The sequence below is a fragment of the Ranitomeya variabilis genome, chromosome 1, assembly GCF_051348905.1.
Source record: "Ranitomeya variabilis isolate aRanVar5 chromosome 1, aRanVar5.hap1, whole genome shotgun sequence".
Lineage (NCBI taxonomy): Eukaryota > Metazoa > Chordata > Amphibia > Anura > Dendrobatidae > Ranitomeya > Ranitomeya variabilis.
Window position 1 is genome coordinate 956,713,342 of NC_135232.1, and position 24,848 is coordinate 956,738,189.

A 24,848-nucleotide genomic window follows, 5' to 3' on the forward strand; every position below is an offset into this window, starting at 1 on the left:
GCCATGTTACAATAGAATACTGGTGAATTGTTTTTTAGCATTTTCTATAAGAAAAAGATTTTATGTGTAGCATATATTTGGACAATGAGAATTTCTATAAGGACTGGAAAGACTTGTGACACTTCTCTGTATTTGTGTATCTCCTCCGGGAGACAGAGTATTGTGAGTTGTTGAATCCTTTTGTTGCAACCAAATCCCTTCCTGCTGGGCTGACAGGAGGGACAATAACATTTCCCAACTGGGAGTTAAAGGATGTGCAGGCTGATCCTTGACACACACATATTGTGTTTTTTGTCTTTCTTGTTGTGTTCCTGTCATCCTTGAGGAGACTTTCCAAATCAGGTATAAGGGAAGAAAGTAATCAAATTAGGGCTGTCTATCAACACTAGAGGGGTAAGGACTCCACAGACACTACATTATCTGTGACAGCTGTTGCACACACTATTAGAGAAATTGGTCTGAGCTATTCTCTAAAGAATGCTTCTCGGTGGGTCTAAGGCACATATTACAACTTGTGTGATTTGGGCAAGCATCCTGATTAAACATGCTTCTCGTGGTAAGTAGACTGACTGCCATTATTGGTATTTTATGCTTAATTAAGCATCTTGAGGGATTTCAGTTGACTTTGAAACACTAGATTGATCTTAATAATAGTTATTGATCAGCTTGAAGGATTTGTATTTGTTTGGCTAGCAAAGCTAACGAAGTCATTACTGCTGTTGAGATGTCTTTTAAATCTATTTATAGCTTTGTAATTTAGCTTAAATAGTTTTCATCATTTTACCTGTTAAAACGGTTAAAAGACACATATTTATTATATTTATCTATGTATCTATCATCTATCTATCTATCTATCTATCTATCTATCTATCTATCTATCTATCTATCTATCATGCACACATGTTCTGCATCTGGTTCCCTTTCTCTTTTACTGATACATTTATTGATAGATACCGACAACTACTACTAAAAGAAATGAAAAGATTACTAAATCTATCTTCATTAGTCTAAAAGTATTCTTAAAATCACCAAATTACTGTACGTGCTAGAGGTATGAACTGTTAGAAACACTAAAGTTAAAGTGGCATCCCTTAATGGGCAACATTGCTGCTCCTAAATAAGTTAACACCCACGTGTTGTTAACATTATTGGCAATATTGACAGACTGTAAATCAGTGTGGCACAGGGAGCATGTATTTGCCCAAAATTTAGGAGACTGGAAACGTTGGGTATAAATTAATATTGACCCTGCAAAAAGACAAATATACAGTGACGGAAACAAAAGAGCTAGATACAGGTTGCTGAAGAAAGATGGACATAACATTGCAGCCGGACAGGGGCCCAAGAGGCACTGGGGCTTACTTTTACTTCCAATGCTGCCAGCAGTTTCTGACAGACACAGAAAAGGGTGCTTTCTTTTGAACTATTGAACTGCAAAGAGGGACACAGAGGTTCTCTTCTGCCTATGGCTGCCTCTGTTGCTGAATGTAACTTAAAGAGAACCTGTCAGCTGTTTTGGCTGCTATAAGATGCCGCCACCACCTTTCAGGGCTTATCTACAGCATTCTATAATACTGTAGATAAGCCCCTGATCCTACTTGCAAGATAAGAAAAGTTTTATTATACTCACCTGGGGAGCGGTCCGGTGCGGTCTGGTCCGATGGGCGTCGCAGATTCTGGTCCTGCGCCTCCCATCTTCGTGCGATGTCACCCTCCTGCTTGCTTCATGGTCCCCAGCATCGCGCTTCTGCGCAGGCATACTTATCTACCCTTTGAGGGCAGAGCAATGTACTGCAGTGCACAGGTGCTGGGAAAGGTCAGAGAGGCCCAGGGCCTGCGTGATGCAGGAATTTACTCTGCCCTCAACAATACAGAGAAGTACACCTGCGCAGGAGCGCGATGCCAGGGACCATGAAGCAAGCAGGAGGGCGGTGTTGCAAGAAGATGGGAGGCGCCGGACCCAGACCTGTGACACCCATAGGACCGGACCGCCTCCCCGAGTGAGTATAATATAACGTATTTTTCTTATCTTTCAGGTCGGACTGGGGGCTTATCTACAGCATTATAGAATGTTGTAGATAAGCCCTGAAAGGCAGTTCCTGTATTTTATAGCAGCCAAACCTGCTGACAGGTTCACTTCAGCAGAAGGAAAGAATATAGAGAATAATTTTTAAACAAGTTCAGGCCCATTCCTTTTTTCCACTTTCTTGAACAGGTAAAGTACAGACCAAAAGTTTGGACACACCTTCTCATTTAAAGATTTTTCTGTATTTTCATGACTATGAAAATTGTAAATTCACACTGAAGGCATCAAAACTATGAATTAACACATGGAATTATATACTTAACAAAAAGTGTGAAACAACTGAAAATGTGTCTTATATTCAAGGTTCTTCAAATTCGCCACCTTTTGCTTTGATGACTGCTTTGCACACTCTTGGAATTCTCTTGATGAGCTTCAAGAGGTAGTCACCGGAAATGGTCTTCCAACAATCTTGAAGGAGTTCCCAGAGATGCTTAGCACTTGTTGGCCATTTTGCCTTCACTCTGCGGTCCAGCTCCCCCCAAACCATCTCGATTGGGTTCAGGTCTAGTGACTGTGGAGACCAGGTCATCTGGCGTAGCTCCCCGTCACTCTCCTTCTTGGTCAAATAGCCCTTACACAGCCTGGAGGTGTGTTTGGGGTCATTGTCCTGTTGAAAAATAAATGATGATCCAACTAAACGCAAACCAGATGGAATAGCATGCCGCTGCAAGATGCTGTGGTAGCCATGCTGGTTCAGTATGCCTTCAATTTTAAATCAATTCCCAACAGTGTCACCAGCAAAGCACCCCCACACCATCACACCACCTCCTCCATGCTTCACGGTGGGAACCAGGCATGTAGAGTCCATCTGTTCACCTTTTCTGCGTCGCACAAAGACACGGTGGTTGGAACCAAAGATCTCAAATTTGGACTCATCAGACCAAAGCACAGATTTGCACTGGTCTAATGTCTATTCCTTGTGTTCTTTAGCCCAAACAAGTCTCTTCTGCTTGTTGCCTGTCCTTAGCAGTGGTTTCCTAGCAGCTATTTTACCATGAAGGCCTGCTGCACAAAGTCTCCTCTTAACAGTTGTTGTAGAGATGTGTCTGCTGCTAGAACTCTGTGTGGCATTGAACTGGTCTCTAATCTGAGCTGCTGTTAACCTGCGATTTCTGAGGCTGGTGACTCGGATAAACTTATTCTCAGAAGCAGAGGTGACTCTTGGTCTTCCTTTCCTGGGGCGGTCCTCATGTGAGCCAATTTCTTTGTAGCGCTTGATGGTTTTTGCAACTGCACTTGGGGACACTTTCAAAGTTTTCCCAATTTTTCGGACTGACTGACCTTTATTTCTTAAAGAAATGATGGCCACTCATTTTTCTTTACTTAGCTGCTTTTTTCTTGCCATAATACAAATTCTAACAGTCTATTCAGTAGGACTATCAGCTGTGTATCCACCAGACTTCTGATCAACACAACTGATGGCCCCAACACCATTTATAAGGCAAGAAATCCCACTTATTAAACCTGACAGGGCACACCTGTGAAGTGAAAACCATTTCCGGTGACTACCTCTTGAAGCTCATCAAGAGAATGCCAAGAGTGTGCAAAGCAGTCATCAAAGCAAAAGGTGGCGAATTTGAAGAACCTAGAATATAAGACATATTTTCAGTTGTTTCACACTTTTTTGTTAACTATATAATTCCACATGTGTTAATTCATAGTTTTGATGCCTTCAGTATGAATTTACAATTTTCATAGTCATGAAAATACAGAAAAATCTTTAAATGAGAAGGTGTGTCCAAACTTTTGGTCTGTACTGTACAGAATCAGGTTTTATCTTCAATGCTATTTTAAGAGCTATAAAAAAAATTTAATTTGAATATTCAAATATTTTTTGCCTCTTTTTTTATGATACGTGGTACCTAATTTGTATGTCATTTTAATATTCCTTTTTTTCCTCTTATATTGGGTGAAAGTGTAAAGAAAAATAGGAAACACGTGTCTGCTTTTCACTTTTTTTATGACCACTAAAAAAGATTTTATTTTACGTTACCCTTTCTGTGGAAAAAATATTTTTATATATAAATATTTTTTGTATATTGGACAATCTTTTACAGGGTGAGGCTATAAACAGCTATTAGGCCTGGTGGTGTTTTTTTTAAATTTAGTTTTGTCTATTTTGTATTGTTTTTTTTTCATTTTTTCTTTTATTTTATATACTGTGCCCCAATCAGGTCTTTATAGGCCTTTGGGGGGCATTTGAACATTATTTAAACATTATTTTTATTTTTGATTTTCCCTGTAACTTGGGGTATTACTGTATATACTTGAGTATAAGCCAAGACACCTAAATTTGCCACGAAAAACTGGGAAAACTTATGCATTGTCCCCTCATCCCTATCCTGGTATGCATGGTTCCCCATCCCTTTCCTTGTATGCATTGTTCCCCGTATGCATGGCTCCTTATCCCTATCCTTGTATGCATGGCTCATATAAAAAAGTGCCAGCGCAGTGAATATTAATTTCTCTTTAGCAGTGGGCACAGGCTTTAGCTGCAGCTGGTCGGCTCTTGTGACCTGACGCTCCTCCTCCCCACCGTCTTTCTGGGACAATGACTCATGCGTAAGCCGAGGGGGGCATTTTCAGTGCAAAAAAAGTGCTGAAAAACTCTGCTTATAAATGAGTATATATGGTATACCAACTCCGGCTACAGGGAAATGTAGCTTCCTGCCTGTATGGCTCAGCTGACTGGCTCTCCTAGGACACAGAAGTTTCTGCTCTCTCCCTACACCCAGTGATCATATAGTCTGATCATAGTCTGCTCATAGCTGTTCATAATTTTGTCCACTCTTTTTATAATATTATTATAATTTGCTAAAGTCATTTTACTTATTGAAAAAAAGCAAAGACAAACTTTAGTAGCGTGTAAATAATTTTAAATAGAGAGAGCAGAATTTAGAGACATGGAACTAAAACTACTAACCTGACAAGTAACCTATCCCTGTATACATATAGTTAGCAGGGAGAAATGTTTGTGTCAAACAGATACATTAAGCTTCCTTTTCCCAACAGAGGTCATATACCCTATTGTCCTCCCATGGGCTTGTATAGATTGGTATACATTTTTTTGTGGTGTGGAAGATCATAGTATACTTCTTTCCTATGTACAAACATATATGGTAAAGAAAAAGGTATAAAAGCAAATTTCTGAATTATTGATGTGCACTTTATAAATTTGAAATATTTGCTTTCCATTTCCCAATTATATATCTGCCATTCTTTTTTACAATAATAACTGTAAAATAATTTTAAATAAATGATAATAGTAAATGTGGAAGTTTATGCTTTATAAAACGATGTAATTTTTATACAGGGAAAGCTTCAAGTATAATTTAATATTTTTGCTTGCTGTGCAGTGCTTTGTCTCTACAACTGCTGATCAGATGAGAAGATCTACATGGTATCTGAACGCAATACTAAACTTGTGTATATGGGTGGTTAATGTCCTGCTGAGGCTTGAAGGACATTCTTTCTCTGGTTCCGTGCTGCTTTCTGTGACAGGCTTAGTGGAAAAGATCACAGATATTCTTGTGTAATCTTAGGAAGTAAGAGAGTGAAAACTTCATAACTCTACAAGTGTCTTTTTTTGTAAGAAAGGTTGGAGAGAGTCTTAGAAATGTAGAAAATTCATGCTGGTGAGAAAAGATAACCTTGAGAACTCCTTGCCACTCCACGAGTTCAGTCAGGTAACTCACTGAAGTATCCTGGGGAACAAATCATATCTTTGATTTGTGCCTGAACCCAGGAATAAAAAGCATAAGTAATGGACTGTACTAAGGCATATAGCTGTGTGTTCACTAGGAGTCTATATGATGTGAATATGAATGATGTTACAAGTGAAGATGAGAATATGATAAATGTTTAGCATCATCTCACAATTAAAAGTCCTCCTTTTCCCTCTCAATAGCACTGAGGACTTCCTACACAGCATTATTTTATTATAGTGCTTTGGAACAAAGCACTATACTGTTATTCCACCGTGGTAAACTTCTTCTTATTCTTATTATTCAGTCCGCACGTAATGCGGCCCGAACCGCTTCACTCACAGACTCCAGTGAGGTGTCATTTCGAAGCCAGCGTCCCCAAGAGGTGTGCTAAGTATTTTTCGTGTCGATCGGATTTGTAGTTTTGGCGCAATTTGCGTTTGAAAAAAGTGTTTCAATGCATTTCAATACGGAAATTTTACCATACGTTTATAATGGGCCTGATTTCTGAGGCAATTTCTAAAAATAACTGCCAACTGCCACCTGGCTGATTGGCTCATTGATATGCGCAGTCAGACTCAGTTACTATGCCAACGCCTACGAACTCTACCATGACAGTTTTGCCAGATAATATCAACTCTTAAAGTGACCCACCCACCAATCGGATCCCGAGGTGCGCAGCCCACCAAATTGGACCCCGAGTGGCCTCGCCCAACAAATCGGACCCAGAGTGGCCTCGCCCACCAAATCGGACCCGGAGTGGCGCCGCCCGCCAAATCGGACCCGGAGTGACTCCGCCCGCCAAATCAGACCCGGAGTGACTCCGCCCGCCAAATCGGACCCGGAGTGGCGCCGCCCGCCAAATCGGACCCGGAGTGGCGCCGCCCGCCAAATCGGACCCGGAGTGGCGCCGCCCGCCAAATCGGACCCGGAGTGGCGCCGCCCGCCAAATCGGACCCGGAGTGGCGCCGCCCGCCAAATCGGACCCGGAGTGGCGCCGCCCGCCAAATCGGACCCGGAGTGGCGCCGCCCGCCAAATCGGACCCGGAGTGGCGCCGCCCGCCAAATCGGACCCTGTGGCGCCGCCCGCCAAATCGGACCCGGAGTGGCCCGCCCACCAAATCGGACCCGGAGTGGCGCCGCCCGCCAAATCGGACCCGGAGTAACTCCGCCCGCCAAATCGGACCCGGAGTGGCGCCGCCCGCCAAATCGGACCCGGAGTGACGCCGCCCGCCAAATCGGACCCGGGGTGGCGCCACCCGCCAAATCGGACCCGGGGTGGCGCCGCCCGCCAAATCGGACCCGGGGTGGCGCCGCCCGCCAAATCGGACCCGGGGTGGCGCCGCCCGCCAAATCGGACCCGGGGTGGCGCCGCCCGCCAAATCGGACCCAGTGTGGCGCCGCCCGCCAAATCGGACCCGGAGTGGCGCCGCCCGCCAAATCGGACCCGGAGTGGCGCCGCCCGCCAAATCGGACCCGGAGTGGCGCCGCCCGCCAAATCGGACCCGGAGTGGCGCCGCCCGCCAAATCGGACCCGGAGTGGCGCCGCCCGCCAAATCGGACCCGGAGTGGCGCCGCCCGCCAAATCGGACCCGGAGTGGCGCCGCCCGCCAAATCGGACCCTGTGGCGCCGCCCGCCATATCGGACCCGGAGTGGCCCGCCCACCAAATCGGACCCGGAGTGGCGCCGCCCGCCAAATCGGACCCGGAGTAACTCCGCCCGCCAAATCGGACCCGGAGTGGCGCCGCCCGCCAAATCGGACCCGGAGTGACGCCGCCCGCCAAATCGGACCCGGGGTGGCGCCACCCGCCAAATCGGACCCGGGGTGGCGCCGCCCGCCAAATCGGACCCGGGGTGGCGCCGCCCGCCAAATCGGACCCGGGGTGGCGCCGCCTGCCAAATCGGACCCGGGGTGGCGCCGCCCGCCAAATCGGACCCAGAGTGGCGCCGCCCGCCAAATCGGACCCGGAGTGGCGCCGCCCGCCAAATCGGACCCGGAGTGGCGCCGCCCGCCAAATCGGACCCGGAGTGGCGCCGCTCGCCAAATCGGACCCGGAGTGGCGCCGCCCGCTAAATCGGACCCGGAGTGGCGCCGCCCGCCAAATCGGACCCGGAGTGGCGCCGCCCGCCAAATCGGACCCGGAGTGGCGCCACCCGCCAAATCGGACCCGGAGTGGCGCCGCCTGCCAAATCGGACCCGGAGTGGCGCCGCCCGCCAAATCGGACCCGGAGTGGCGCCGCCCGCCAAATCGGACCCAGAGTGGCCCGCCCACCAAATCGGACCCGGAGTGGCGCCGCCCGCCAAATCGGACCCAGAGTAACTCCGCCCGCCAAATCGGACCCGGAGTGGCGCCGCCCGCCAAATCGGACCCGGAATGACGCCGCCCACCAAATCGGACCCGGGGTGGCGCCGCCCGCCAAATCGGACCCAGAGTGGCCCCACCCACCAAATCGGTTCCAGAGTGGCCCCACCCACCAAATCGGTTCCAGAGTGGCCCCACCCACCAAATCAGCACCTCAGTAATGCAAACACCTCAGAATATCTCAAAACCTGAGGTAAAATACTGAGTGATGCGAACACTTCAGCATATCTCACGCCCTGAGTTGTCTACTTGTCCATAGGATTTTTGAGAATCGTGAAGTAAACCTCTGGGAGAGGTGAGCACCTCATAACTGGTTATGTTATGTTATGTACAGTAGATCTTTGGATGAGGCAAATGCCTCAGAGTGGGCCATATTGTGAGGTAACGCTCTGGGAGAGGAAAACGCCTCAGAGCTGCTAGTACCGTGAGGTAATTGTCTAGTTATTATAGTGCTTTGAAAAGCACTATCTTGTAATCTGAACGCTGCTAATTATAGTGCTTTGGAACAAAGCACTATACTGTTATTCCACCGTGGTAAACTTCTTCTTATTCTTATTATTCAGTCCGCACGTAATGCGGCCCGAACCGCTAAACTCACAGACTCCAGTGAGGTGTCATTTCGAAGCCAGCGTCCCCAAGAGGTGTGCTAAGTATTTTTCGTGCCGATCGGATTTGTAGTTTTTGCGCAATTTGTGTTTGAAAAAAGTCTTTCAATGCGTTTCAATAGGGAAATTGTCCCATACGTTTATAATGGGCTGGTTTCTGAGGCAATTTCTAAAAATAACTGCCACCTGGCTGATTAGCTCATTGATATGCGCAGTCAGACACAGTTACTATGCCAACGCCTATGAAGTCTACATCAGCTCACCAGGTCACAAGTTTTGTCAGATAATATCAGCTCTTAAAGTGACAGTACAGCACAATTCCAAACCACTATCCTTAGTCTTATGATTATTAGACTGTGGCCCGATTCTAACTCATCGGGTATTCTAGAATATGCATGTCCACGTAGTATATTGCACAGCCACGCAGTATACAGTGCAGAGCCGCGCAGTACACAGCGCAGAGCCGCGCAGTACACAGCGCAGAGCCGCGCAGTACACAGCGCAGAGCCGCGCAGTACACAGCGCAGAGCCGCGCAGTACAAAGCGCAGAGTCGCGCAGTATAAAGCGCAGAGCCGCGCAGTACACAGCGCAGAGCCGCGCAGTACACAGCGCAGAGCCACGCAGTACACAGCGCAGAGCCACGCAGTATAAAGCGCAGAGCCGCGCAGTACAAAGCGCAGAGCCGCGCAGTACACAGCGCAGAGCCGCGCAGTACACAGCGCAGAGCCGCGCAGTACACAGCGCAGAGCCGCGCAGTACAAAGCGCAGAGTCGCGCAGTATAAAGCGCAGAGCCACGCAGTACACAGCGCAGAGCCGCGCAGTACACAGCGCAGAGCCACGCAGTATACAGTGCAGAGCCGCGCAGTACACAGCGCAGAGCCGCGCAGTACAAAGCGCAGAGTCGCGCAGTATAAAGCGCAGAGCCGCGCAGTACACAGCGCAGAGCCGCGCAGTACACAGCGCAGAGCCACGCAGTATACAGTGCAGAGCCGCGCAGTACACAGCGCAGAGCCGCGCAGTACACAGTGCAGAGTCGCGCAGTACACAGCGCAGAGCCGCGCAGTACACAGCGCAGAGCCGCGCAGTACACAGCGCAGAGTCGCGCAGTATAAAGCGCAGAGCCCCGCAGTACACAGCGCAGAGCCACGCAGTATACAGTGCAGAGCCGCGCAGTACACAGCGCAGAGCCGCGCAGTACACAGCGCAGAGCCGCGCAGTACACAGCGCAGAGCCGCGCAGTACAAAGCGCAGAGTCGCGCAGTATAAAGCGCAGAGCCGCGCAGTACACAGCGCAGAGCCGCGCAGTACACAGCGCAGAGCCGCGCAGTACACAGCGCAGAGCCGCGCAGTACACAGCGCAGAGTCGCGCAGTACACAGCGCAGAGTCGCGCAGTATAAAGCGCAGAGCCACGCAGTACACAGCGCAGAGCCGCGCAGTACACAGCGCAGAGCCACGCAGTATACAGCGCAGAGCCGCGCAGTACACAGCGCAGAGCCGCGCAGTACACAGCGCAGAGCCGCGCAGTACACAGCGCAGAGCCGCGCAGTACACAGCGCAGAGCCGCGCAGTACACAGCGCAGACACACGCAGTACACAGCACGGACACGCGCAGTACACAGCGCGGAGCCGCGCAGTACACAGCGCAAAGCCGCGCAGTATACAGCGAAGAGCCACGCAGTATACAGCGCAGAGCCGCGCAGTACAAAGCGCAGAGCCGCGCAGTATACAGCGCAGAGCCGCGTAGTATACAGCGCAGAGCCGCGTAGTATACAGCGCAGAGCCACGCAGTATACAGCGCAGAGCCACGCAGTATACAGCGCAGAGCCACGCAGTATACAGCGCAGAGCCACGTAGTTATACTGCCCAGTCACGTAGTATATTGTCCAGTCACATAGTATACTGCATATCCCTGTTAAAAAAAAAAAAAGAATTAAAATAAAAAAGTTACATACTCACCTCCTGGAGCGGCCGGTATCTGATGGTTGTTGCACCTCCTAGAGCGGCCGGTACACGATGCTTGTTGCACCTGGAGTGGCCGGTACCCGATGCTTGTTGCGTGCTCCGGTCCCAAGAGTGCATTGCGGTCTCATGAGATGATGACGTAGCGGTGTTGTGAGACAGAAAGACGGAAGTGCCCTTAGACAATTATATAGTAGATTACCCCGCTCACCAAATCGGACCCCGAGGGGCCCGGCTCACCAAATCGGACCCAGAGTGACCCCGCCCACCAAATCGGACCCAGAGTGACCCCGCCCACCAAATCGGACCCAGAGTGGCTCCGCCCACCAAATCGAACCCAGAGTGACCCCTTCCACCAAATCAAACCCAGAGTGACCCCTTCCACCAAATCGGACCCAGAGTGACCCCACCCACCAAATCGGACCCTGAGGTGCCCAGCCCACCAAATGAGACCCTGAGGTGCCCAGCCCACCAAATCGGACCGAGTGACCCCACCCACCAAATTGGTCCCTAAGGTGCCCCGCCCACCAAATCGGACCCAGAGTGGCTCCGCCCACCGAATCGGACCCAGAGTGGCCGCGCCCACAGAATCGGACCAAAAGTGACCCCGCCCACCGAATCGGACCTAGATTTACCCCGCCCACAAAATCAGACCCAGATTGACCCAACCCACCAAATCGGACCGCCTGAGGGGCACCCAAGTGTGAAAGTCTTGCAGGGGCAGCCCGGGCACCATTCCAAAGCACTATCTGTAGTTCCTTCAGGAAATACCCATCTAGTTCAATTTGAAATGTAATTTGCATTTTCAGTCATACTGTTTACAAAGAAACCATTGAGAAAAGCATAAAGATAATTGTGTTTTTGTAAAAAAAAAAAAAAAAAATATTGTGTAGGATCAATATTTTGTTTGTTCAGAAGTGATTTTGTTTAATAATTGGAAGGCATGAATGGTACTTCATTCATTTATCATGTTTTATCCAGCATGTAGGCATCATGCTTAAAGGAGTTTTCCAATTTCAGGAAAGTGAGACCCAAGCCCTGTAAAATACATAAAATAATAAACTCAGCAGGTACTAAGTAATCTAATTTCAGAGAATATAATTCACGGCACTCACCAAATAATCCACTTAGTTTCCTTTATCCATGGATCGCCAGTACTGGGAAGAATAGTATCCCAAAGCGACCTACGGTGTGAATACACTTTTTCAAGGCCTCATGTGAATACCACTTCACCAAGTCTTAAATACACATTTAGTGCATTCTCTTTAGAGGAAAGCCCAAATAAGTACAAGGTACAAGTGTTAAATGTTTAAGAGCTTTAGTTTCTTGTGTTAAGGGTGGATTTATCCAATTTTTATATCTCCCATGTTCAGAAAAATATTCCTTCACTATTTCATCATATAAATTTCTACTTCTTCACAAAATACTATTGGTGGCATATATGTATGTTCTCTCAATGTAGGATCTTCCTTCAGGATGGGTCAGTTTTTATGTATCACTTTACGTATGATTTCTGACATATGGCTCGTGTATTGAGCTTAGTGACTGGCTCTAGCAGTGACAGGCACTGTTGATTTAATATCACCTCTGTAATCAATACCCTGGGAGCCGTTGCATTAGGCCGGGGTCACACTTGCGAGTGCAAGTCTCTCACATCAATACCCAGCACTCGGGACCGGAGCGTGCGGCTTCATGTATTTCTATGCAGCTGAACGCTCCGGCGGCAGGGCCGGGTATTGATGCGAGAGACTCGTGCGAGTTTCTCGCATTGCACTCGCAAATGTGACCCCGGCCTTAGTCAGAAAGAGTACCCGCAGAGCTTGTTATTTTATGTATTTTACAATGTTTGGGGCCTAGTTTCATGATTGTGGACAGCCCCTTTAAGTTATGTAAAAATCTCTACGCAAAATTAAGATTTTTTTTTGGAATGGTGTTCACTACAAAAAGCGGTGTAGCAAAAGTTCAATGGGCCCCGCTGCAAAATTTGGGCCTGGGCTTTGTAGTGTTCAAAATCCTATAATGACATACGTGTTGCCCTTCCCCCCCCCATAACCCCATTACATACAATTGAAGGCAGAAGTTTACATACACTATATAAAAAGACACATATGCATGCATTTCTCAATACCTGATATGAAATCAGAATAAACATTTCCCTTTTTAGATCAATTAGGACTAACATAATTATTATTTGACAAATGCCAGAATAATGAGAGAGAATGTTTTAAGACATTTTTATTATTATTATTATTATTATTATTATTATTTATTTATATAGCACCATTAATTCCATGGTGCTGTACATGAGACAGGGTTACATCAAAGTACAAATATCACTTACAGTAAACAAAACTACATACAGAGATGTAAGCCAGGAGATGTCCCTGCCCTTGCAGGCTTACATTCTACAGGATTGTAGGGAAGGAGACAGTAGGTCGGGGGTTGCGGTAGCTCTGATGGTGTTGAGGTGGTCATGTGGTCATTACAGGTTGTAAGCTTCTTTGAAGAGTTGGGTTTTCAGGTTCCATTTGAAGGATCCAAATGTGGTGGATAACAGGACGTGTTGGGGCACAGAATTTCAGATGATGGGGGATATTCAGGAGAAGTCTTGGAGGCGATTGGGTGAGGAGCGAATAAGCGTGGAGGAGAGAAGGAGGTCTTGGGAGGACCGGAGATTACGAGAGGGAAGATATTGAGAGATTAGTATGGAAATATATGGAGGAGAAAGGTTATAGATGGCTTTGTAGGTCAGTGTTAATAGCTTAAACTGGATACGCTGGGAAATTGGGAGCCAGTGAAGGGATTTACAAAGAGGGGAAGCAGGAGTGTAGTGAGGAGAGAGATTAATTAGTCGGGCAGCAGAATTAAGGACGGAGTGGAGGGGTGCAGGGGAGTGTTAGAGGGTAGGCCACAAAGGAGGATGTTGCAGTAGTCGAGGCGAGAGATGATTAGGGCATGCACAAGAATTTTGGTAGAGTAAGGGTTGAGGAAAGGATGGATTCTGGAAATATTTTTGAGCTGGAGGCGACAGGAGGTGGCGAGAGCTTGGATGTGTGGTTTAAAGGACAGGGCAGAGTCAAGGATTACTCCCAGGCAGCAGATTACCAGGACGGGGGAAAGTGTGAATTAATTTATTGTGATAGATAGATCGATAGATCAGGTAAGGAAAGTGTGGGAGATGGAGGAAAGATAATTAGTTCAGTTTTGTGCACATTGAGTTTGAGGAAGCGAGAGGAGAAGAAGGAGGATATGGATGATAGATACTCTGGGATTCTGGAGAGCAGAGAGGTGACGTCTGGACCAGAGAGGTAGATCTGAGTGTCATCGGCATATAGATGGTACTGGAAGCCATAGGACTTTATGAGTTGTCCCAGGATAAGGGTATAGATTGAGAAGAGAGGAGGTCCTAGGACAGAGTCTTGAGGGACACCAACAGAGAGGGGGTGAGATGAAGAAGTAGTATGGGAGTGGGAAATGCTAAATGTGTGGTTTTATCTGCTTACTTCAATGTGGAAAGTTTAAATACATATCATTAATATTTGGTACCATTGCCCTTAAACTGAATGACTTGGGTCAAACATTTGGGATATCCTTCCACAAGCTTCTCATAATAGTTGGTCGGAATTTGGGCCCATTCCTCCTGACAAAACTGGTGTAACTGATCCAGGTTTGTAGGTTGCCTTGCTGGTATCTGCCTTTTCAGCTTTGCTCATACATTTTCAATAGGATTGAGATCAGGGCTTTGTGATTGCCACTCAAAACATTGACTTTGTTATCCTTAAGCCACTTTGCTATCATTTTGGCAGTATGCTTCGGGTCATTGTCCATTTGGAAGACCCATTTCCGCTCAATCTTTAACTTCCTGGCTGATGTCTTGAGACGTTGCTTCAGCATTGCCACATATTCTTCTTTTCACATGATGTCATCTATTTTGTGAAGTGCACCAGTCTCTCCTGCAGCAAAACAACCCCACAACATGATACTGCCACCCCCCGTGTTTCACAGTCAGGATGGTGTTCTTAGGCTTCCAAGCTTCTCCCTTTTTCCTTCAAACGTAACGATGCTCATTATGCCCAAAAGTTCAGTTTTAGTTTCTTCAAACCACAGGACATGTCTCCAAAATGTAAGTTCTGTGTTCCTGTGTGCATTTGCAAACATTAATCTGGCTTTTTTATGTTTCTTTTGGAGTAATGACGTCTTCCTGGCAGAGTGCCCTTTCAGCCCATGTTGATACAGCACTCGTATCACTGTGGATATTGACACAAACTTACCAGCTTCCGCCATCATCTTCACAAGGTCTTTTGCTTTTGTCCTTGGGATTATATGCACATGTCGGACCAAAGCATGTTCATCTCTGGTACACAGAACCTATCTCCTTCCTGAGTGGTATGATGGCTGGACATCCATCTTATTTGTACTTGCATATAATTGTTTGTACAGAAGAAGGAGGCACCATCAGGTATCTTGAAATTGTACCCAAGGATAAGCCAGACTTGTGCAAGTCCACAATTCTCTTCCTGTTATCTTGGCTGATTTCTTTAGACTTTCCCTTGCAAAATTTCTAAAATGGTCCCAATTGTAATGTGCCATTTATAGCATTTCTGGCCTTTTTATGTAGCAGAGAACACAGACATGAGCATTGGGTATTACTGGTGCTTCTGCTACCCTAGAGCTTGGCAACAACTAGCAACATTTATCAAGTAAAGTTCCTCATAGTGGATTCATTTTGGTAGATCCTAACAACCATCTAATACTTATGAGGGCTTTCTGACCTTCCCCTGACAATGAATGTCAGTGGAGACGAGAATTGGACATGTAGAATGATCATATACTCAATTCCTTAGTTCTGCTGTAATAAAATCCAATGTCAAAAGTGTCTTCACACCTCTTGTCCTGCGCTCCTGTATGAAATAAACATGCATGAAGGGGAGATAGCTGTTCATCAAAAGAATATTTGGCCCACTGCTATCTTTGTATAGGGGTGGGCCAATTTCTTTCCAAATTTCTAAAATATCCTCAACTGTTCTGTACAAAGGCAATAAAGAATACCCCTATTGGTTACATGTGCAGGTCGGTCTATCAGCATGGTAAAGATTGAATAGTGGCAGTCAGGAACATCCATAGCACTCAAGATTGTGGGTAATGATGTCATCACCTCCCAGCTTCATTATGTGAAAAGTGTTTGGGAGCGATTTAGCCACAAAGTGTCAGACCAGGTAAAGTTACAGAGCGGGGTCACAGGTGTTGAGGTACATAGTACATAAAAGATACCTATGCTCTGCTGACTCAATAACTGCAGAGCTCCAAAGCTCCACAGAAATTAACATTAACACAGACACCTGCTGGCACGTCACTATGACTGAAAGCGGGAGGCCGCCGGCAGTAATAAAAAATTCAATTTCTTCCGGTAGCTGGGCTTTTATTATGGCAGTCACACAGCTTCAGATCGCAATTAATCTCACAAATGAACCTCTGCAGGTTAATAGCATTTGGTGACATGACAGTGCCCCTTTAAATTAAAGAAACTTTAACTTTATCAGCTTCATCCAATTACAACGTGAATAAATAAAGCCACAGAGTTTCAGTAAAAATTCTTAAAAGTTGAACTTATCAAGACAAAATGAAGAGTTTGGAAAAAGAAAAGTTTTAGTAAATATATAGATTGCATTTGTTGTATTCCTCATATTGAGTAGAACATTTTAAGTTAAGATTGCTTGACACAGAATCACCAAGTGTTAAATTGTTACATGACTGTCATCCCGGTCACAATGACCATACTCTTTTGGAGAACAGACATTAGTAGCAATTTCCCCTAGTTTGCATCGCAAAGACTAAGAAAACTACAAAGAAGAATATTATACTGCATATTTATTATAAAAAGCGCAATTATCTAAAAATGAATACTGATTTAAAGCATTATTATAACATATTAACATAGAATAAATCATACAATTAAATATATACAATTAAGAAAAGAAATAGTCTATTCCATTACAGATGTTTCTTTTTAACCCCTTCATAATATGCCGATTTTCTATTTTTTCCTTTCTTCTTTCAAGAGCCATATGACTTTTTTATTTTCCCATCAGTATAGCCAGCTTGTTTTTTTTGTGGGACAAGTTGTACTTATTTATGACAACATTCATTCTACCACATGGTGTACTGGAAAAAACTTCCAAGTGGGTTGAAATTTATTGAAATTGAAAAAAAAGAGCAATTTCACAATTGTTTTGTAATTTTTTTTTTGCATTTTTATTTACCATGTTCACTATGTGGTAAAAATGTCCTGGCAATATGATTCTCCAGGTCAGTACAAGTACGCAGACACCAAAGATGTATAGTATTTTTTTATTTAAGTGGTAAAAAAAATAGTGACATTTTTAAAAATAAAACAAAAAAAAACCAAATATTTTACTTATGTAGCAATTTTTGGAGACCTGTAACATTTTAATTATTTGGGATATGGGGCTGTGTGATGGCTTATTTTTTGTGCCCTGGATTAACATTTTTACTCTGATACAATTCTAGGGTAGATACAATGTTTTGATTGCCTCCTATTGCATTTTATTGCAATGTTTGTCCCCTGAGTGACCCAATGTACAGCTCCTTTACATACATTTTGATGGGCCCACAACTCCCTCACAGACAGTAAAATGCACTCACAGCTCTTTTAGATGCAATCTGATGTTCCTACAACTGCCCTCTATACAGTGTAATGAGCTTACAGCTCCCCTATACACAGTATGTTTTTGTTTAAAAAAAAATCACATAGCCACTTAACCCAGTATCCTGATGAGTCCAGTGACAAGGCGCAGACAGATTGCTAAAGTCCTGGCATGGCACAATTGTGAGCGGCATCCAGGGCTGTGGACATGGCCCGCACAGGTGTCTGCTTTAGCACGCCCTGGCCACCCGCTTTCCATACACACACTCCCACTGTCTCACTTGCCTGATTCTCAGAGGCCTCCTTCAGACGCAGAAATACTTCTTCACATAAAGAGACAGAGTCCAATTCCAACTTTAAATGTAGAACTTTACTTGTTTCCAATCGCAGCACATCCATATCAGTTACAGCATCAACACAGAGTTCTGCACAGTTCACATCCTTCGCTTTCCCTGTGCTATTCCCTATGTCCATCAGTTGGTACCAGGGTCATACCTTCTTGACCAGTACTGCAGCGTCGTCCCTGTTCAGCTTCATTACATTCAGAAGTTCCCTTGTCTGTTTCACAACAGACATGAGGGCATTTGCCCAAGTAGTAAGCTGCCACAGCTGTCAGAGATTGACAGGAATTTAACAGATTAACAGTCCTGGGCAGAGCTCAGTTCCTCTTACTGTTGTTAGAGGCACATGATGGCTGATAAAATCAGCCATCATGTGCATGGAAAGATGGAGGCTCGGCGTGCAAGCCCGCAAAGGCAAGGACTAGGGTTGAGCGAAACAGATCGGACAAATTCAAACATCGCCAACTTTCGGCAAAGTCAGGTTTCATGAAACCCGACCCGATCCTAGTGTGGGATCGGCCATGAGATCGGCGATCTGCACGCCAAAGTCACGTTTCGTATGACGCTTTCAGCGCCATTTTTCAGCCAATGAAGGAGGACGCAGAGTGTGGGCAGCGTGATGACATAGGTCTCGGTCCCCCCCATCTTAGAGAAGGGCATGACAGTGATTGGCTTGCTTTCTGCGGCGTCACAGGGCTATAAAGGGGCGTGCACGCCGACCGCCATCTTACTTCTGCCGATCTTAGCATAGGGAGAGGTTGCTGCAGCTTCATCAGAAGAAGCGATATAGTTAGGGAGGGCAGATTAACCCCCAAACTGCTTGTGCTGTAGCGATTTCCACTGTCCAACACCACCTTTTTTTTGCAGGGACAGTGGAGGCTATATTTTTGTGCATCAGCTCTGTAGCTTATTAGGCTGCCTTATAAGGCTCCCTGATAGCTGCATTGCTGTTTGCACCGCTGCTGTGCAAACCAACTGCTTTTTTAAAAGTTTGTCGTATATCAGCCAGCCACTTTCTGCCACGTACATTGTGTTGTTTTATACACGGGCCTGAGTTTTGGTTCAGTCTCCAAAAAAAAAGTGAGATTCAAATTCTCACAAAGTGGATATACTTCAGTCCTGTTAGTTTGATTTATATCAGCCAGCCACCTTCTGCCATGTACATTGTGTTGTGTTATACACAGGCCTGAGTTTTGGTTCAGTCTCCCCACTCACAAAGTGGATATACTTCAGTCCTGTTAGTTTGTCGTATATCAGCCAGCCACTTTCTGCCACGTACATTGTGTTGTGTTATACATTGGGCCTGAGTTTTGGTTCAGTCTCCCAAAAAATAGTGAGATTCAAATTCTCACAAAGTGGATATACTTCAGGCCTGTTAGTTTGTTGTATATCAGCCAGCCACTTTCTGCCACGTACATTGTGTTGTTTTATACACTGGGCCTAAGTTTTGGTTCAGTCTCCCCAAAAAAAAGGGAAATTTAAATTCTCAACAAGTTTATATACACCTTCTACCTTGTTTTACAGTACCATATAATGGTTGTTATTTTGGTTAGATTTTCCAAAAAATTAGGAAGTCTGGTGGAAGAGCCCGTGGGCGGTGGTTGCCAGCTGGTACTGATGGTTGTGGTGGTGCATCTGGTGGTAGTGGCAAAAGCACAATAGCACCTAAGGCTGCAGGTGTTGAGCAAGCGTCATAGTCTAAAATAGACACCTGGCCTGAATTGGCAGAATATGCATTACAGGAGCTCGCTTGCCCTGCTGCTTGTGTGCTATCAGAAAGAGTCTTCAGTGCTGCTGGTTCAATACTGACAGAAAAAAGGACACGTCTGGCTACCCAAAATGTTGATGATCTAACCTTTATTAAAATTAACCAATCATGGATTTCAAATTATTTTGCCCCACCTTTCCCTGCTGACACGTAGTTTGCATGAAAAATGTCTTGCTTTTGGCCTCCTCTTACTGACTTCTCCAATTCCTCCATTTGCAGCTGCTGAATGTCCACCACAGGCCACTTTTATACCTAAATAAATGGGCTGACTTCCCCCACAGGGCCGTGGTCACCACCTGGCGCAAGCACCCGTGCAAGTGCCGTTTGCCTGGACAGGTGGGTGGGCCCACTCTTGGGCGACGGCACTGGCACAGGGTCCCTCATAGTACAATGAAGTGTCTCTAACGGTGGTGGTGCACAACCAACGTCAGACACACCATCGTAATATGAGGGGCCCTGTGCCAGTACTGCCGCCCACGAGAGAGTGTTCCCCCCCAGCTCGAACAGTGCTCTACCACTTGCAATACTTACCTCTCCCTGCTCCACCACTGTGTAGTCTGTGCTGTAAAATCCTTCAATGGCACTGCCAATACAAATTTGTTGAAATGATAGTTAAAATATACAGGGGCCCTGGCCTCCATTTAGACCAGTTAATACTTTGCGCCTACTACCACTGTCTGCTACTCAGCAGAGGAGCCCACCCCTGTACCTAGCTATGCCACCTGTTTATTTGTGAACAATTTTTTGGCAGACAGTTAGCCCACTTTATTATTTGGACCTACTAACTGTTTCTGCCACTCATTAAAGTTTTCCTCCACTGAACAAAGCAATGCCGCATGTTTAGTCCTGTTACCACATTTGAACTGCATTTAGCCCACTTTATTACTTTATTATTTGGGCCTACTAACTGTGTCTGCCACTCATTACAGTTTTCCTCCACTGAACAAAGCAATGCCGCCTGTTTAGTCCTGTTACCAATTTTGAACTGCATTTAGCCTACTTTATTATTTGGGCCTATATCTGTGTCTGCCACTCACTAGTTTTCCTCCACTGAACAAAGCAATGCCGCCTGTTTAGTCCTGTTACCAATCTTGAACTGCATTTAGCCTACTTTATTTTTTGGGCCTACTAACTGTGTCTGCCACTCATTACAGTTTTCCTCCACTGAACAAAGCAATGCCGCCTGTTTAGTCCTGTTACCACATTTGAACTACATTTAGCCCACTTTATTATTTGGGCCTACTAACTGTGTCTGCCACTGATTACAGTTTTCCTCCACTGAACAAAGCAATGCCGCTTGTTTAGTCCTGTTACCAATTTTGAACTGCATTTAGCCTACTTTATTTTTTAGGCCTACTAACTGTGTTTCCTCCTCATCCTGCCCATTGCCCAGCCACTGCTAGATGAGTCTGCTGGTACATTGACCCAGACCACAACATTCCCCTTGCACTCTACACAGCCAGAATCTGACCCTGCTGAAAGTCAGGTTCCCTGTTATGATCCTAGTGGCTTAGGATCACAAATCTACCCAGCTAAGTAGAAAATAATAGGACGGGCTCTGGGGATGTGCTAACTGGACTAACCGCAAACCTGATCCTAACCGCACACACTATAGGCAGCCGTGGAACGTTTCCTGAAATCCTAGACGTCTCTTCACGGCCTGAGAAACTGACTACCCCTAAAGAGAAAGTAAAGACCTTACTTGCCTCAGAGAAATCCCCCAGAGATATAGATGCCTCCCACAAATAATAACGGTGAGTTAAGAGGAAAAGACAAACGCAGAGATGAAACAGGTTAAGCAAATGAGGCCCGCTAACGCTAGATAGCAGAAAATAGCAAGGGATCTGTGCGGTCAGTAAAAAACCCTATGCAAAAATATCCACGCAGAGAATGCGAGAACCCCCACACCAACTAACGATGTGGGGGGAGTAACTCAGCACCCCAGAGCACCAGCAAGCAGGGAAATCACATATTAGCAAGCTGGACAAAAACTCATCATATACTAGGAAACATCTTGAACACAGATGAGCAAAAATAAGCAAACAGAACTTAGCTTCTCTTGGAGAGACTGATAACGGATGTAGACAGGAGCAATCAGAATAGCACTGAATACAACGGCAACAGGCAAGGAATGAAGGACCAGGTGGATTAAATAGGAAACCTAACTAGCAGATGACGAGACAGCTGATCCTGCCAGAAACCTGCAAAATAACAAAAAGAGCCACCAGGAGGAGCCCAAAGAGAGAACTCACACAGTACCACTCATGACCACAGGAGGGAGCCCGGAAACAGAGTTCACAACAGTACCCCCCCCCTTGAGGAGGGGTCACCGAACCCTCACCAGAACCCCCAGGGCGATCAGGGTGAGCCACATGGAAGGCACGAACCAAATCGGCCGCATGAACATCAGAGGCGACAACCCAGGAATTATCCTCCTGACCATAGCCCTTCCACTTAACCAAAAACTGAAGCCTCCGTCTTGAAATACGAGAATCCAAGATCTTCTCCACCACGTATTCCAATTCTCCCTCAACCAGCACCGGAGCAGGAGGCTCAACAGAAGGAACCACAGGCACCACATACCTCCGCAACAAAGACCTATGGAACACATTATGGATGGTAAACGATGCCGGGAGGTCCAAGCGAAATGACACAGGGTTGAGGATTTCCAAAATGTTATAAGGACCGATAAAACGAGGTTTAAACTTAGGAGAAGAAACCTTCATAGGAACATAACGAGAAGACAACCACACCAAATCCCCCACACGAAGTCGGGGACCCACACAGCGACGACGGTTAGCAAAGCGCTGATCCTTCTCTTGTGACAACATCAAATTGTCCACCACATGGTTCCAAATCTGCTGCAACCTATCCACCACAGAATCCACCCCAGGACAGTCAGAAGACTCAACCTGACCTGAGGAAAAACGAGGATGAAAACCAGAATTACAAAAAAAAGGCGAAACCAAAGTAGCCGAACTAGCCCGATTATTAAGGGCAAACTCGGCCAATGGCAAAAAAGCCACCCAATCATCCTGGTCAGCAGAAACAAAACATCTCAAATAAGTTTCCAAGGTCTGGTTAGTTCGCTCGGTTTGGCCATTCGTCTGAGGATGGAAGGCCGACGAAAAAGACAAATCAATGCCCATCTTAGCACAAAAGGACCGCCAAAATCTGGACACAAACTGGGATCCTCTGTCAGACACAGTGTTTTCAGGGATGCCGTGCAGACGAACCACATTCTGAAAAAATAACGGAACCAAATCGGAGGAAGAAGGCAACTTAGGCAAGGGCACCAAATGGACCATTTTAGAAAAACGATCACAAACCACCCAGATGACAGACATTCTCTGAGAGACCGGAAGATCTGAAATAAAATCCATGGAAATATGCGTCCAAGGCCTCTTAGGAACCGGCAAAGGCAAAAGCAAACCACTGGCACGAGAACAGCAAGGCTTAGCCCGAGCACAAATCCCACAGGATTGCACAAAGGAACGCACATCCCGCGACAAGGAAGGCCACCAGAAGGATCTAGCCACCAAATCTCTGGTACCAAAAATCCCAGGACGACCCGCCAACACTGAAGAATGGACCTCGGAAATAACTCTGCTGGTCCATCTATCTGGGACAAACAGTCTCTCTGATGGACAACGGTCAGGTCTATCCGCCTGAAATTCCTGTAACACCCGTCGCAAATCTGGGGAAATGGCAGACAAAATTACCCCCTCTTTGAGGATACCAACCGGCTCAGAAACTCCAGGGGAGTCAGGCACAAAACTCCTAGAAAGAGCATCAGCCTTCACGTTCTTCGAACCAGGAAGGTACGAGACCACGAAATCGAAACGTGAGAAAAACAACGACCAACGAGCCTGTCTAGGATTCAACCGCTTGGCCGACTCAAGATAAATCAAATTTTTATGATCAGTCAAGACCACCACACGATGCTTAGCTCCCTCTAGCCAGTGTCGCCACTCCTCAAATGCCCACTTCATTGCCAACAACTCCCGATTACCAACATCATAATTTCGTTCAGCCGGCGAAAATTTTCTTGAAAAGAAGGCACATGGCTTCATCACAGAGCAATCAGAGCTTCTCTGTGACAAAACAGCCCCTGCTCCAATTTCAGAAGCATCAACCTCGACCTGGAAGGGAAGAGAGACATCTGGCTGACATAAAATTGGAGCCGAAGAAAACCGGCGCTTCAGCTCCTGAAAGGCCTCAACGGCCGCAGGAGACCAGTTAGTCACATCAGAACCCTTCTTGGTCAAATCCGTCAAAGGTTTAACCACACCAGAAAAATTAGCAATGAAGCGACGGTAAAAATTAGCAAAACCCAAGAACTTCTGAAGACTCTTAACCGATGTAGGTTGAGTCCAATCATGAATAGCCTGGACCTTGACTGGGTCCATCTCAATAGAAGAAGGAGAAAAAATAAAGCCCAAAAAGGAAACTTTCTGGACTCCGAAGAGACATTTGGAACCCTTCACAAACAAGGCATTGGCACACAGGACCTGAAATACCATCCTGACCTGCTTCACATGGGATTCCCAATCATCTGAAAAGACCAAAATATCATCCAGATACACAATCATAAATTTATCCAGATATTCTCGGAAGATATCGTGCACGAAGGACTGAAACACAGAAGGGGCATTAGAAAGTCCAAAAGGCATCACCAAGTACTCAAAATGGCCTTCGGGCGTATTAAGTGCTGTTTTCCATTCATCGCCCTGTTTTATACGCACAAGATTATACGCACCGCGAAGATCTATCTTGGTGAACCAACTAGACCCCCTAATCCGAGCAAACAGATCAGACAACAATGGCAAGGGATACTGGAATTTGACCGTGATTTTATTTAGAAGGCGATAATCTATACAGGGTCTCAACGAACTATCCTTCTTGGCCACAAAAAAGAATCCCGCACCAAGAGGGGACGAGGAGGGGCAAATATGTCCCTTCTCCAAAGACTCCTTTACATAGCTCCGCATAGCGGCATGCTCTGGTACAGACAAATTAAACAGTCGTCCCTTAGGGAACTTACTACCAGGAATCAAATTTATAGCACAATCACAATCCCTATGAGGAGGTAGGGCACTGGATTTGGGCTCATCAAATACATCCTGGTAGTCCGACAAAAACTCAGGGACTTCAGAAGGAGTAGAGGAAGCAATTGATACCAAGGGAGCATCGCCATGAATTCCCTGGCAACCCCAACTCAACACAGACATAGCTTTCCAATCCAGGACTGGATTATGAGCCTGCAACCATAGCAGACCCAACACGACAACGTCATGCAAATTATATAACACAAGAAAGCGAATCACCTCCTGATGTGCAGGAGTCATACACAT

At 46.1% G+C, this 24,848-nt stretch overlaps 1 protein-coding gene across 1 annotated transcript in view; it reads left to right on the plus strand.

The window, feature by feature from the left end:
• Nucleotides 1-468: 468 nt before the first annotated feature.
• The window catches only part of REELD1 (reeler domain containing 1), a 79,238-nt gene continuing 54,858 nt past the window's right edge, over nt 469-24,848 (plus strand). Inside the window, exon 1 of the mRNA XM_077279288.1 lies at nt 469-556. Within this exon, the coding sequence (XP_077135403.1) occupies nt 545-556 (12 nt within the window). The 5' untranslated portion in view covers nt 469-544. The remainder of the gene's footprint in view (nt 557-24,848) is intronic.